This window comes from Furipterus horrens, unplaced genomic scaffold (genome assembly GCF_987537825.1).
Source record: "Furipterus horrens unplaced genomic scaffold, mFurHor1.1.pri manual_scaffold_3, whole genome shotgun sequence".
Classification (NCBI taxonomy): domain Eukaryota; kingdom Metazoa; phylum Chordata; class Mammalia; order Chiroptera; family Furipteridae; genus Furipterus; species Furipterus horrens.
This window is the reverse complement of record NW_028327173.1, coordinates 146646680-146662264: the sequence shown is the minus strand read 5'-3', so window position 1 is coordinate 146662264 and position 15585 is coordinate 146646680. Positions and strand designations below refer to the sequence as shown.

Genomic DNA, 15585 nt, shown 5'->3' with positions numbered 1-15585 from the left:
TTTCCATTGCTCTTCTGTAACCTTCATTCCAACAGTTAGAAATGCAACTGTCATCATTGGCTACCTATTTACTTAATTCAACCATACAAGTATAGTGATATCAAAATTGTTGACCTGTACCCTCATAGAACATAACTTAATCAACTGGAGTACAATGCTCATGTGCAGTTTCTGTTGCCTTTAGTCTTTCTCCACTCATTTCCAAAGTCATGTAAGGTGACCATGTTTTCCCTCCACTCCCTTCAGTGAAATTGTTTCATATATCTGTAATACAGTTAGATTGTTTAGAGCGTTCTGTAGTTCTTCTGGGATTCTATTACATCCTAAATAATTTTTTGAAAATTTGCATACATCCAAGGTTCACTATTTGTGCTGTGAAGTTACAGGTATTTAAAAATGCATAATGTCATGTACTGTAACCACCATTACAGTATCAGGCACCCTAAAGAACCCCTGTGTGGCTCTGGCCGGTGTGGCTCAGTTGGTTGGAGTGTTGTCTTGTAGACTGAAAGGTTGCAAGTTTTAATCCCAGCCAGGGCACAAGCTTAGGTTCCGGGTTTGGTCCCCGGTTGGGGTGCGTGTGAGAGGTAGCTGATCAACATTTCTCTCTCACATAGATGTTTCTCTCCCTCTCTTCCTTTTATCCCTTCTTTCTAAAAGCAATAAGCATGCCCTTGGGTAGGGATAGGAAATAAAAGATTCCCTGTGTGATTTTCTGTTCAACCCTCCCTTCTTCCCCCAAACCTATAGCCACCACTGATTTTTATACTGTCTCTAGTTTTGCCTTTCCCAAATGTTATGTAATTGGAATTATACAGTATGGGATCTTCACAGACTGGGCGTTTTCACTTAGCAATAACATTTAAGATCCATCCATGTCTTTTTTGTGGCTTGATAGCTAATTTCTTTTTGTCGTGGCATAACATTTCATTCTATGGATATGCCATGGATTTCTTCACCTATGGAAAGATATCTTGATTGCTCCCAGTTTTTTTTATTTTTATTTTTGGTGATTATGAATAAAAGCTGCTTTAAATATTTGTGTGCATGTTTTTGTGTAGACATAAGTTTTCAGTTTATTTAGGTAACTAGGAATAGCATTGCTGAATCATATAAGACTATTTAACTTTGTAAGAAACTGCCAGTGTTCCAAATTGGCTGTACCATTTTCCATTTCTACCAGCAAAGAATTAGAATTCCTGTTGTTCTGCATCCTTTCCAACAATTGGTATTGTCAGTTTTTTGGATTTTAGTCACTTTTAAAGTATATTTTATTGATTATGCTGTTAGAGTTGTCCCAATTTTTCCCCTTTGCCCTCCTTCACCTGGTACCCCCCTTCCCTCCAGCAATTGCCCCACTTAGTTCATGTCCATGGGTCATGCATGTAAGTTCTTTGGCTTCTCCCTTTCTTATACTGTTTTTAACATCCCCTGTCTATTTTGTACCTACCAATTATGCCTCTTAATCCCTGCACCCTTTACCCCACTTTTACCATTCCCCTGTTCCAACTGATAATCCTCCAAATGATCTCCATACCTATGATTTTGTTTCTGTTCTGCTTGTTTTCTTAGTTTGTTTTTAAGATTCAGTTGTTGATAGTTGTGAGTTTGTTGTCATTTAAATGTCCATAGTTTTGATCTTCTTTTTCCTAAGTAAGTCCCTTTAACATTTCATGTAATAATGAATGGTTTGGTGGTGATGAACTCCTTTAGCTTTACCTTATCTGGGAAGCACGTCATCTGCCCTTCCATTCTAAATGATAGCTTTGCTGCATAGAGTAATCTAGGTTGTATCTCCTTGCTTTTCATCACTTTTGAATACTTCTCACCTGCTACTTCTTGCCTGCAAAGTTTCTTTTGAAAAATCAGCTGATAGTCTTATGGGAACTCCTTTGTATACCCTGCTTTTTCTCTTGTTGCTTTTAAGATTCTCTTTATTTTTAACCTTTGTCATTTTAATTATGATGTGTCTTGGTGTGGTCCTCTTTGGATCCAACTTGGTTGGGTACTCCCTGTGCTCTCTGGACTTGTATGTCTATTTCCTTCACCAAATTAGGGAAGTTTTCTTTAATTACTTTTCAAATAAGTTTTCAATTTCTTGCTCTTTCTCTTCTTGCTGGTATCCCTATGATTTGGATGTTGGCACGTTTGAAGATGTCCCAGAGGTTCCTAAGCCTAGTCTCATTTTTTTTTTTTTTTTTTGCATTCTTGTTTCTTCTGTCTGTTCTGGTTGAATGTTTATTTCTTTCTTTTCTTCCAGATTGTTGATTTGAATCCTGGGTTCCTTCTCTTCACTGTTGGTTCCCTGTAGATTTTTCTTTATTTCACTTAGTGTAAACTTCATTTCTTCCTTTAACTTATGCTGTACCCAATGAGTTCTCTGATCATCCTTATCACTAGTGTTTTGAACTCTGCATCTGATAGGTTGGATATCTCTGTTCTGTTTAGTTCTTTTTCTGGGTTTTTGTTCTGTTCTTTAATTTGGGCCGTATTTCTTTGCCTCTTCAATTCAGCATGCTCCCTGTGTTTGTTTCTGTGTGTTAAGTAGAGTTGTTTTTACTTTCTGTCTTAGTAGCATGGCCAATGCAGCAAAGGCACCTCTAAATTGTGTGGGGCAGAGCCTTAAGTAACTGCCAGGGTGGGGCCACCTGCTTCACTGCTTTGTGGCTCTGTGTGTGGTGGGGGGCATGGAGGGGGTGATGATGCTGCTTCCTGGCTTCTGGTGATTTGCCTGGCACTCATCCTGTTTACGGTCACTTCACCCACTTCCTGTATGTGATTGGCACTCTTCCAGCTGCTGCCCTAGGGTTTTTGTACATTCTAAGACCATCTGGGCCCTTTAAGCAGTGAAAATCTGCCAGTTTCTTAGGCTGCCCCAACCCTCACTGGTTTTTACAGCTGGAGGTAATGGAGGTTTATCTTTCTGGTGCTGGAACCCTGGGCTGTGCGGTCTGGCCTGAGGCTGGGATTGTTTGTGCCTGGGTTATCTCTCCTAATTTTTGTCCACCACACACGAATGTGGGACCATCTGTTCTGCCGCTGCTGCCATACCATCTCTCCTTCCTGTCTCTGTGACTTCATCCCTCCTACCTTCTGGATGAATGTGGCTTCTTTAAGTCCTTGGTTGTCAGACTTCGATATAGCTTGATTTTCTGAAAGTTCTGGTTTTATTTGTTTTTGAGATCTGGTTGTAATTCTTTCTATGGTTATGCGAGGAGGCGAAGCGTGTCTATCTATGCCCCCGTCTTGACTGGAAGTCCTTGGATTTTAGTCATTTAAATTAGATGCTTTTTGTTATCTCATTTTGTTTTAATTTGCATTTCCCTAATGACATATGATGTTGAGTATCTTTTCAGATGCTTATTTGTTATCTATATGTTTTCTTTAGTGAGTTGTCTGTTCAGATATTTTTGCCCATTAAAAAATTGGATTTTTTTTTTTTTTTTGTAGTGTAGAGTTTTAAGAGTTCTTTGGGTGTTTTGGATACATGTTCTTTGTCAGATATGTGTTTTGTAAATATTTTTTCCCAGCCTGTAGCTTGCAGTTTCAGTCTGTCTTTGCAGAGCAGAAGTTTTTAATTTCATGGATTATGCTTTTGGTATTGGATATAAAAACTCATTACCACATCTGAGGCCACATAAATTTTTCTACTATATTTTCTTTTTGATGTTTCATAGTTTTTCATTTTACATTTAAGTTTCTAATTCAGTTTGAGCTAATTTTTGTGAAATGTGTAAGGTCTGTGTCTAGGTTTCTTTTTTGTTTTTTGTTTTTGCATATGGACATCCAGTTGTTCCAGCACTCTTTGTTGAAGAGGTTTTCCTTTCTCCATTGAAATGCCTTTACTCTGTTGTTAAAGATCAGTTGACTATATTTTTGAGAGTCTGTGTTTGAACCCTCTATTCTGTTTCAGTGACCTATGTATCTGTTCTTTCATTAGTACCATGTTACCTTCATTACAATTAGTGTTTTCTCCTTTTAAAATTATACCTGCAGGTTTTACTTTTTATACCTTTAAGAACCAGCTTTGGACTTCCGGCCAAGATGGAGGCTTAGACCAACACGCTCTGTCTCCCTCTACAACTAAGTAGGACTACAACTACCTCAAAACCAAAGATAACCAGAAGTTCCAGAAAATAAAACTACATGGAAGCCCAACATATGAAGTTATAAACCAGCGGTGCTCATCTGGATGGGTAGGAGGGGCAAAATTGGAATCAGGACGGAAAGGTCGGGCTGTGCTGTCTGCAGTAGCAGCAGGGATAGCAGCGGGACTGCGAGAAATGCCAGGGGAGCAATCCCGGCTGCAGTCAAGACCCGGCAGCCCGTGATTCCAATGCTGGGGAAGGCAGATCCCCCATTGCCTTGGATGGTGAGGCGATGGGGAAGGAGCCTCCCAGTCTCTCAACGGAGAGTAACGGCAGCAACCCATCTTGGACTCCTGCGCTCACACAAAGCACCAAAGAGCGGTAAAAAAAAGTTGCCGGTTGCCAGGTAGTGAGAAGTGCACAGGGCTCCGCCCCCTACCGCCCGCCCAGGAAACAAAGGTAAACAGAAAACTGACAGGATGAAACAGACCATGATTGAAATCCCAGTGATGCAGCTCACCAGGCAGCAGATGAGGCACCTAACTGATGATCAAATAAGAAAACTTTCTGAGGCTCAGTTCAGAGCTATAGTCATAAGGTGGCTTACAGAATTAAGAAAAGATTTGGAACAAGACGGGGAAGGAGTGAAAGCTAGTCACACTGAAACGAACGAAAACGCATACAAGACAAGTGGTGAGGAAATGAAAACCAGGGATCAAATCAAGAAATCGGAACATAGGGAAGGAACAAACAGTCACCCAGTGCAGAAAGAGGAAACAAAAAGGGAGGAACAGGAGGAGAGGCTCAGAAACCTTTGGGACAGCTATAAGCGAATGAACATTCGAATAATAGGATTGCCAAATGGCGAAGAAGAAGAACTAGAAATGGAAAAATTATGTGAAAAAATAATGAAACAGAACTTCCTGAACTTGGGGAAGAAAATAGACTTACAGGTCCAGAAAGCACAGAAAGTTCCAGAAAAACTGGGCCCAGGGAGAACCACTCCAAGACACATTATAATTAAAGTGTCAAAAATTAAAGACAAAGAGAGAATCTTAAAAGCAGCAAGAGAGAAGAAGAGAATTATGTACAAAGGGCTCCCAGTAAGACTCTCAGCTGATTTCTCAAAGGAGACCCTGCAGGCAAGAAGGGACTGGCAAGAAATATTCAAAGTAATGAAAAGCAAAAACCTACAGCCACAAATACTCTATCCAACAAAACTGTCATTCAGAATAGAAGGACAGAGAAAGTGCTTCCAGGACCAAGTAAAACTGAAGGAGTTCATTAGATCCAAACCACTGTTATATGAGATGTTAAAGGGACTGGTTTAGAAGAAGGAGGATCAAAACTATGAACATTAAAATGAAAACTGTATCACAAGAACCAACAACAGAAGCTAGGGAATCAAAACAAAGACAAACTAAGTAGGCAACGAGAATGTGAAAAGAATTATAGGTATGGGGAACATAGAGGGGAAGGTCAGGGGGGAGGGGTAAGGGGGTAAGGGAGGGAAATGATGCAGGAATTAAGAAGCATAGTAGGAGGGAGTGGCATATATAGAAAAATGTTGAGAAGAACTATATGCACAACCAATGGGCATGGACTAAGGTGGGGGACAATTGGAGGGAGGGATGTCACTGGGTGGAGGGGAGCAGAGGGAAAAGAAATTGGGACAACTATAACAGTATAATCAATAAAAGATATTAAAAAAGAAAAAGAACCAGCTTTGAATTTTTTTGCTAATTGTTGCTCTTATGTTTATAACAGTATTTCTTTTCTTGAAATTTTTATTGTTTTCTCTAGCTTCTTCCATTAAATTAGTTAAGCACATTTTCTTTTCTTAGTTTTGGATGTTTGTTCTTAATTATTTGTTACGCCTAAAAAATCTCATTGATTTAATAGTTAATTAGAAAATGATGATGCTTCCTGTCCAGAATTTTTATAAACCGTATATTTAGAAATCTAATATAGAAATATATAATATTGTGGTCATTGTTTTGATATTTTGAATTTATCAAAGTTTTCTTTATAGTTTAATAGAGTGGTTTTCAATTGTGGAGGTCATTTGTATAAATGCAATTTTAGTTGTCATAATGATGTGTGGCGGGGGGAGGACTACTTCTAGTTCACAGGGCAAGTGAGAACTTCTGAATCTCCTCCGTGCCACTTGACCAGCCATGGGGAATTGTGAGGTTTGTGTATGTGAGTGAGAGAGTCAATATTTCAGGCCCTGTTTCCCTCTAAATATGCCACATTGCCATTGCTGCTTTGCAGCTGTCATGGGTAGGTTGAGCACTGTGTGTGGAGTCTCCTCCCAGAATTCCAGATGTTCAGTGAGTCAGAGCCCATGCTGCACTGGGTTTCCCCATTTTCTTTGAGGCTCTCTATACAACTCCAGGATTTCAGAGGGGATGTGTGCCAGGTAGCAGCCTCACACTGTCACTTTATTTTATTTTATTTCTCTGAGAGGGGAGGAAGAGAAACATCGATGTGAGAGAGAAACATCAATTGGTTGCCTTTTGTATGCACCCCTACCAGGGACTGAACCCACAACCTAGGCATGTGCTCTCACTGGGAATCGAACCTGCAATCTTTCAGTTTGCGGGATGACACTGAACCAAGTGAGCCACACTGGCCAGGGCTTGTGTCCCCCTCCCTTATTTTTTTTTTTTAAAGATTTTATTTATTTATTTTTAGAGAGAGGGGAAGGTAGGGAGAAAGAGAGGGAGAGAAACATCAGTGATGTGTGGTTGCCTCTCAAATGCCCCCAACTGGGGACCTGCCCCACAACCCAGGCATGTGCCCTGACTGGGAATCAAACCAGTGCACTACGCTTTGGTTCACAGGCTGGCGCTCAATCCACTGAGCCACCCCAGCCAGGGCTTATATCACTTTACTCTAAACTCATCCCCTCTCTGAGGTCCTACCCATTGTCTGTGGTGGACTTTAATTTCTTCCCTACTGACAGCAAACAAATTATATCCTTCAATCTTCCTTTACCAAGACTCATTAAAAATGTTGCTTAGTCCTTCAAGCTCTGGGTTTTGATCTCTGAAGGGAGATTTTTTTCCCCAGATAAATGTTTGTAGAGAGGAGAGGAATGTAAAAAGTTTTCCTATTAACTTTTTATTTTGATGTAATTTGAAATCTAATGTCTCAAAACAAGTACAAAGAATTCTCAAATACCCTTAACCCAGATTCTGTAAGTGTTAAGATTTTACTGCATCTTCCTTTTCTTTGTCATATATATGTGTATGTATATACATGTGTGTGTATACAGACATATATGTCCACATATATGTCTGTATACACACACATCAGGAAATTAACATTGATATACAATAATACTCTTTTCTTATCTACAGGTTTTATTCATATCTTCTCAATTGTCCCACTAATAATCTTAATAGAAAAGACAAATCCCAGATCATGTATTGCATTTGGCTGTCATATCTTTTTAGTTATTCTTTGTGTTTTATGACATTTGCATTTTTTGAAGACTATAGGCCTGTTACTTTCTAGACTGTTCCTCAGTTTGGGTTTGTCTTTGTTCCCACACTATGTGGTTCAGGTTATACATTTTTGGCATGAATCCCACAGAAATGATACTATGTCTTTCTCGATGGATCATATCAGGAAGCACATGATGTTGTTTATCCCATTGCTGGTGATATTAACTTTGATCACTTGGTTAAGTGTCTGCCAGACTTGCTGAGTATGTCTTAATAGATGCTTAAGACCCTTAAACATAGTCTTATCTTAATGACTGACCATGTATTTGAAATTTGCACCCTGGCAACCTAAAATAAAAAAGAAAACACAATTAAAATTACTTAGTATGCATAATCTCTGTATTATGAATGTTGGAATTTAGCTGCATTATCTCTGGAGAGTTAATGTCATATTTTACACACCCTTGTACATCCTCTCTTCACAAGTTCTAGGGAAATGCCCTTTGATTAGATAGCTTTCTGCTGTTCGTTTCAGTGGTCATGTCTGCAAAGCTGATTGTCATTTCTACCTGGAAGTGATACTGTCTTAATAAATGTGTGTGTAGAGAGGATTGAGGACTATTGAAGAGAATATTAGATCTTATCATTTTCTTTAAACTGTTCATGTACACAATTCCTTATTTATTTTGCATGTATTAAATAAGTGATTTTTAAAATCAATAGATCCTTCTTGCTATGAACATGAAGACACCCCTTTCCCAGTGTTTCACACTCAAGTCCCTCCAGAAGAATATGAAAACTGTATACGGAATGTCAGTCAAGGTAAGTTTTGATTTGTGTGGTTTTTTTTACGTATTATCACAAGAAAATACTAGCTGTGCACTGATGAAATGATTTGATTGATTTAATCTGGAAGTAGGTAGAAGTAGGTGAGGTTGTAGATGAAACAAGATTGATCATGAGTTAATGATTGTTGAAGTTAATTGTTGAGGATTCATTATACCATTCTTTCTACTTTGGGATGTTTGAAATTTTTTATATAAAACAAATTAAAAGAAAGCTGACTGCAAGTATTAAAAACCTAGCTTAAGCAAAAAAGAAAAATGTATGGAAAGAATCTGGGTGATAGACAGCCTCTTTGATTCCCAAGAGCATATTCTGTGGGTACTCACTGAGAAGGAGCCTCTATTTCAAAATGTTAGAGACCAACTGATCCAACGTGCATTAGGTGCTTGCCCCTGGTCCAACCAGCTCCTCCAGCCCAGCATGGATTGGGGTCACTCTAGTAACATGGCAGCTTTTACCATGGATCACCACCAGGACGGGGGAGGAGAAGAGGCTGTTTCTAGTGAGACAATTCTGACCAGACAATCCAGTGTTTTTCTCCTACAATTTATTAAAAGTATATTTTAAATAAAGTCTTATAGATGCAGACATGGATGCATTTAATTTGAGCTACTTTGATGTTGTGTTGTTTAGAAGTATTTGAAGCTTCAACAAAATGAATAAACCTCTATTTCAACTTACAATACTATTTACAACTTGGATTATGGTAAAGGTTATATATTTTATATATAAGGAAACCACTCACCAAAAAGTGACTCCTACTTTAACTATTGGTAGTTGTTATATTAAAAAATTGTGTTATTGATTAGAAAATAAAACTCCAATTATAAAGCACAGATTTGTTTAGAAACTTGTAATATAAATTTAAATAACTTTAATAACTCTAATTTACTTTTTTTTGAAAAGAATTTAAATCCAGAGATCTTACTCTTTCCCTGGTTCTTTCAAGCTATTGTTATCGAAATTTATTGTTTAATTATTAAATTTTTATTGAGTCTGGGATAATTAGCTACAAATACATTTAATCCTTTTTATTGAGATAACCTCTTTTATAAAACAAAGATAACTTGTAAGTAAACCTTGTCTGGACTGAGCTGCTGGCTAGTGTTTCTCCCTTTTGGACTTTAATGTGGCAATTTATCCTGTTTGTAGGGTGAACTCCATTTGTCATTTAAGAACATTCTTCTTTATGCATAGTTTTAGAGCATTACTGAGGATTTCACATGATCTTGTTTTAAACACTTTAAATATTACTACAGTGAAAACAAGATATTTAATAAAGGGAATAGATTTTGTTTTTTAAAAATATGCTTTATTGATTATGTTGTTACAGTTGTCCCAATTTCTTTTCCGTTTGTTCCCCTCCACCCAGTGACATCTCTCCCTCCAGTTGTCCCCCACCTTAGTCCATGCCCATTGGTTGTGCATATAGTTCTTCTCAACATTTTTCTATATATGCCACTCCCTCCTACTATGCTTCTTAGTTCCTGTACCATCTCCCTCCCTTTTCCCCCCTCCCCATCCCTGCTGCCCTCCCCCCATAATGTTCCCCATACCTATAGTTCTTTTCACACTCTCGTTGCCTACTTAGTTTGCTTTTGTTTCGGTTCCCTAGCTTCTGTTGTTGGTTGTTGTGATACAGTGTTCATTTTAATGTTCATAATTTTGATCCTCTTTCTCCTAAACGAGTCCCTTTAACATTTCATATAACAGTGATTTGGAACTGATGAACTCCTTCAGTTTTACTTTGTCCTGGAAGCACTTTCTCTGTCCTTCTATTCTGAATGACAGTTTTGCTGGATAGAGTAATTGTGGTTGTAGGTTTTTGCTTTTCATTACTTTGAATATTTCTTGCCAGTCCCTTCTTGCCTGCAGGGTTTCTTTTGAGAAATCAGCTGAGAGTCTTACTGGGAGCCCTTTGTACATAATTCTCTTCTTCTCTCTTGCTGCTTTTAAGATTCTCTCTTTGTCTTTAATTTTTGACATTTTGATTATGACGTGTCTTGGTTTGGTTCTCCCTGGGTTCAGTTGTTTTGGAACTCTCTGTGCTTTCTGGACCTCTAAGTCTATTTCCTTCCCCAAGTTCAGGAAGTTCTGTTTCATTATTTTTTCACATAATTTTTCCATTTCTAGTTCTTCTTCTTCACCTTCTGACAACCCTATGATTTGGATGTTGGCCCGCTTATAGCTGTCCAATAAGTTTCTGAGCCTCTCCTCATTTTCCTCACTTCTCATTTCCTGTTTCTGCATTGGTTGACTGTTTGTTCCTTCCCTATATTCCGATTTGTTGATTTGATCTCTGGTTTTCTTTCCCTCACAACTAGTTTTGTATGTGTTTTTGTTCATTTCAGCAGGACTAGCCTTCATTCCTTCCCTGTGTTGTTTAAGATCTGCTGTTAGGTCTGTAAGCGCTTTTATTACCAAAGCTCTGAACTGTGCCCCAGAAAGATTTCCTAGCTGCTGCTTTGTTAGATTAGAAATTTGCTGTCTGGTCAGCTGCGTCACTGGGATTTCTATCATGATCTGTGCCATCTTGAACAGTTTTGTTTTTACCTTTGCTTCCTGAGCAGGGCTGTCACACCTCCTATGCTATAGAGGGCGGAGCTCCGAGCACTCATCACAACTGGGTGACCTGTCTCACCACGCTGTGGTGTTTTCGCTGTCCTGCCACCGTTGCTGCTGCTGCCGTGGACAGCACAGCTTGACTTCTCCTCCCCAGCTTCGCCCCTCCTACTTGTCCGGACGAGCACCACTTCTTTATAACTTCATAAGTTGGACTTCCATTTATTTTCTGGAACTTCTGGTTATTGCTGGTTTGCGGTAGTTGTATTCCTTTTTAGCTGTGGAGGGAGACTGAGCATGTCAGTCTAGGCCTCCATCTTGGCCAGAAGTCTCCTGTGTTTGTTTGCCTCCGCGTCCCAGGGAGAGCTGTTCCTCCTAGTACGTTGTAAGGGGTGGAGCCTTAGGAATTCGTCAGTAAGGGGTGACCTGTTTCACCACGTTGTGGTGCTGTATGCGGGGGAGGGTTCTGAGAGGGAACAATGTCGCCTGCCCAGCACTTGCCCCTTTTCTAGGCACCTCTCCCACTTCCGCACCGGACTGGTGCCCGTCTAGCTGCTGCCCTGGCCCAGAGTGGGTGGATCTGTTGATGTTCTAGGACCATCGGGGCCCTTTAAACAAGTGGACTCTGCTGAGAGACCGGTAGTTTCTGCCTCCACCCCAACCCCCACTGGTCTGCACAGTCAGAAGCAATGAGGCTTGATTTTCCCAGGAGCTGGGACCGTGAGCTTGAGGTCTCTAGTGAGGAGCTGGGAACGCTCCCCAGGTGTCCCTACTGACTTTTTAAAATGTGTGACTGCGCTCTCTGCTGGCCCGCTGCTGCCACCACTACACCACATCCTTTCCACCCGGCTCCTCCCCTCCTACCTGTCTGGATGAGTATTTCTTCTTTATATCTTTGTTTGCTGGACTTCCATGTAGTTTGATTTTCTGGAACTTCTGGTTGTTTCTAGTTTTGAGGTAGTTGTATTCCTTCTTAGTTGTGGAGGGAGATGCAGCATGTCTGTCTACACCTCCATCTTGACTGGAAGTAGGGAATAAGAGATTTTTAATCCCTTTTTTAAGGAAATATTTTTCTTACCCTTGTTTTGAGCATTCAGGGTCTGAACAACTCAGAAGTTGACTTAAGCCGCCATTCAAAGGTTGAGAAAACTCATGAACTAGGATGGGTCATAGGGGATTGTGCAGGTGGGATGCAGATTATCCAGGACACTTACACCAAGACCTTGCTTAAAACACATGTTTGAACAAGAAGTTTATTGTTCAGAAAGGGTGGTGACAAATTAATAAAGAATCTAGTATGCCCTGGCTCATGTGGCTCAGTGGATTGAGTGCTGGCCTGGGAACCAAAAGGTCAGTGGTTTGATTCCCAGTCAGGGCACAGGCCTGGGTTGCAGGCCAGGTCCCCACTTCGGGGTGTGCGGGAGGCAGCCGATTGATGTATCTCTCGCTCATTGATGTTCCTCTTCCTCTCTTTCTCTCTCCTTTTCCCTCTTTTTCTCTCTCCCTTCCCCTCTAAAAAGTAAATAAATAAATTAAAAATTTTTTTTTAAAAAAAAGAACCTAACCTTTAGGGAAAGTTCTGTTTCATATAAAGACTATAATAAAATATATTTTAAAGTTCCCATATCATCAGAGATTTCTCCTTCGCATGAATCAGCTGCAGTTTTTTTTTTTTCATATGCCCCATGATTCCAAAGGAACCAACAGCAATAAGTTTGATACATGATAATGAATAATAGAAGTTTTATGATAACTTCATTATAAGTTATGTAGCACATTTATCTTTTTAAGAATAAATTCCTATGTATTAGTTTTCCGGATCTGGAATTTGGAAGTTCTTCTAAGTTTTATTTCTTATGTATTTTAATATATACTTAAGGTAAAATTTCAGCATAATGAACAATTATAATTATGAAAAAATTTTGAACTTTTTTAATATTAGGTTTTACCTGTGATATGGAAAGAAATGAGTCATTGATCAAAGCAGAAAAGAGACCTTTCTCAAATACAGAAAAGATTGAGCTCAAGGATAAACACAGCCAGGATTTTATTAAGCGAAACATTGAGGTATGTACTTAGAAATTTAGAAGCCAGAATATGGATTAAATAAGTTGTGAAAATGGAAATAGTTGTGTTCAGTGTCTTTAAATATTTTTTGATCGTGATACATGTATATGTGATTTAAACAGCATATATAACTGAAAGAAGTTTTATAAACCAGTACTTTGTTATTTTCTATTCAATCTTATCCTATCCTAGCCTACCCTACCCCTTTAAAAAATGTTAGCTGCAACTCAATGCATTTATTTTATTACCCAGAAATGAATCTTGTTCCTGTTATCTGAAAAACATTTATTTAGATAAGAGCTTTGGAACATGTTTCCAAGATTTTAAATTGCATATTAGTAAAATTGGTTTTTTAGAGTAATGAGACTGATTTTATAGCTGGTGCATTTGGAAATTTGAATGGAAAATGCTCCTGGCAGAGCTGGAGAAGCCAACTGGTTGTTCCTCATATCCCTACCCAGCCCCACTCAACTGAATTTCCTGGCAGCCCTTCCCTTGTCACTGGCCTTGCTTAGCTCCCTGCTTCAAGGCCTGACCTTGGTTTTATAGGTCCTGGAAGCTCAGTAGGTTTGTTCTCAAAGCGGACTCAGATTAACCAAGGGCACAGAGGCTCCTGTGTTAGACCAGAATGCTAATTAATGAATTTACAGCAAGAAATTTAAGTGCAGTGGATAGAAGGCTCATGGCAAACCACTGAGGCAGTTAGGTGACTAGAAAACTGCATTGGTGAGTGTGAAGAATTAACAAGAGAGTTAAATAATTTTTCACAGTTGAAGCCCTATTTTTTCCCTCAATTGCCATGTCATTTCCATGCAGACTGGATTCATGGGTCAGCCTGTGCCTGCCAGAACTGAAGTCTGGGACTCTCAATTTTTCTTTGCTCTATATGCCTGTAATCTGAAGGAAACCTTTTCCGACGTGAACTGTCTCTTTGTGTTACCCCATTGTATGTTGCTTTCCTGTTTGTCAAGAGCACTAGTGTTTTCCCTTATCCAAGTTCTTGCCGTTCCACCATATATTTCTCTTTTAACAATAGTAACTAAATCTTTATTTAAGCTCCTGAATTTTAAAAGCAATTTCACTTAGTGGATATATGCCACAAAGGAAGTGGCAAGAAGGTTCTTTCTGAATGCCCCAATAAAAATGTTTTTGCATCACAATAATATAAAGAGAGGTTTGAAGCTGCTTGTGTTTTATTTTCTTTTTCAAATAAAGTGTTTTTTAAAATGGTTAGCAGGAGGACCTGCTTACAGTGGAAATATCTTTGCTTGGAGAATGGACCTATACCAAAAATCTGACATAAAACAAAATTACCTGGCAAATGATGCCTAATCTCACACATTTAACCTTAGTGTATTTGTACTATAGAAACCTCAGGTTTCATTTTTATTTTCCTGAACTATGAATTGCTTTGTGTTTTTAATATTTTTCATTAATGCATTCTGTAGTTGGCCAAGAATTCAGGAAAACCGGTGGTTATGATTGATAGTGAGAAGAAAAGGCTGACTGAACTTTTGAAGGACTTAGATGATAGAGATTTGGGGCTGTCCAGTTCTGAGGTATGTAAACTCTGTTATTCAATGACCTCTTAATATTTATATTTTATCATGTTATTGACTTAGTATAAATCCACAATAACTTTTTTAAATTATGAAGTAATGTTCTCTGACTTTAAAAAAATCCTGTTTTACAAATTTTTTTATTGAAATTTTCAAATGTATTCTTGGTCAATTCAGTATTGACTCTTTTTTTTCTTAATAGTTTTTTATTGTCATTCTATTACAGTTGTCCTAATATTTCTCCCTTGACCCTCCTCCAAGGATTCCAACCCCTGCTCCCACGATCAATTCCCACACTGTTAGTCATGTCCATGGGTCAGTCATACATGTTATTTGTCTAGTCCCTTCCCCTTCTTTCCACCATTATCCCCCGTTCCCCTCCCCTCTGGTCACTTTTAGTCTGTTCCATGTTTCTATGTCTGTGGTTCTATTTTATTCATTAGTTTATTTATTCATTAGCTTCCTCATATAGGTGAGATCATACGGTATTTGTCTTTTGCAACCTGGCTTATTTCATTAAGAATAATACTCTCCAGTTCTGTCCATGTTGTTGCAAAAGGTAGGAGTTCCGTCTTTTTTTCTGCTGCATAGTATTCCATTGTGTAAATGTATCACAACTTTTTGATCCACTAATCTACAGATGGGCACTTAGACTGTTTCCAGCACTTGGCTATTGTAAATAACACTGCTGTGAACATAGGGGTGCATAAGTTCTTTTCAATTGGTGTTTCAGGATTCGTAGGGTATAAGCCCGGCAGTGGAATTGCTGGATCAAAAGGCAGTTCCATTTTAGTTTTTTGAGGAAATTTCATACTGTTTTCCACAGCATCTGCACCGATCTGCATTCGTACCAACAGTGCAATAGGGTTCCCAAACAACCTCGCATGCTCTTGTTGCTTGTTGATTGTTTCATGATCACCATTCTGACTGCTGTGAGGTGGTATCTCATTGTGGTTTTAATTTGCATCTCTCTGATGGCTAGTGATGTTGAACATCTTTTCATATGCCTAT

General features: G+C 38.9%; 1 protein-coding gene across 3 annotated transcripts in view; it reads left to right on the top strand.

Moving 5' to 3' along the window:
- FSIP1 (fibrous sheath interacting protein 1) overlaps positions 1-15585 on the top strand; it is a 184874-nt gene that overhangs the window by 25306 nt on the left and 143983 nt on the right. For all 3 annotated transcript variants that reach the window (XM_090271952.1, XM_090271951.1, XM_090271953.1), the window contains 3 exons: positions 8264-8362; positions 12891-13015; positions 14464-14574. In XM_090271952.1, coding sequence (XP_090128078.1) covers positions 8264-8362; positions 12891-13015; positions 14464-14574 — 335 coding nt within the window. The remainder of the gene's footprint in view (positions 1-8263; positions 8363-12890; positions 13016-14463; positions 14575-15585) is intronic.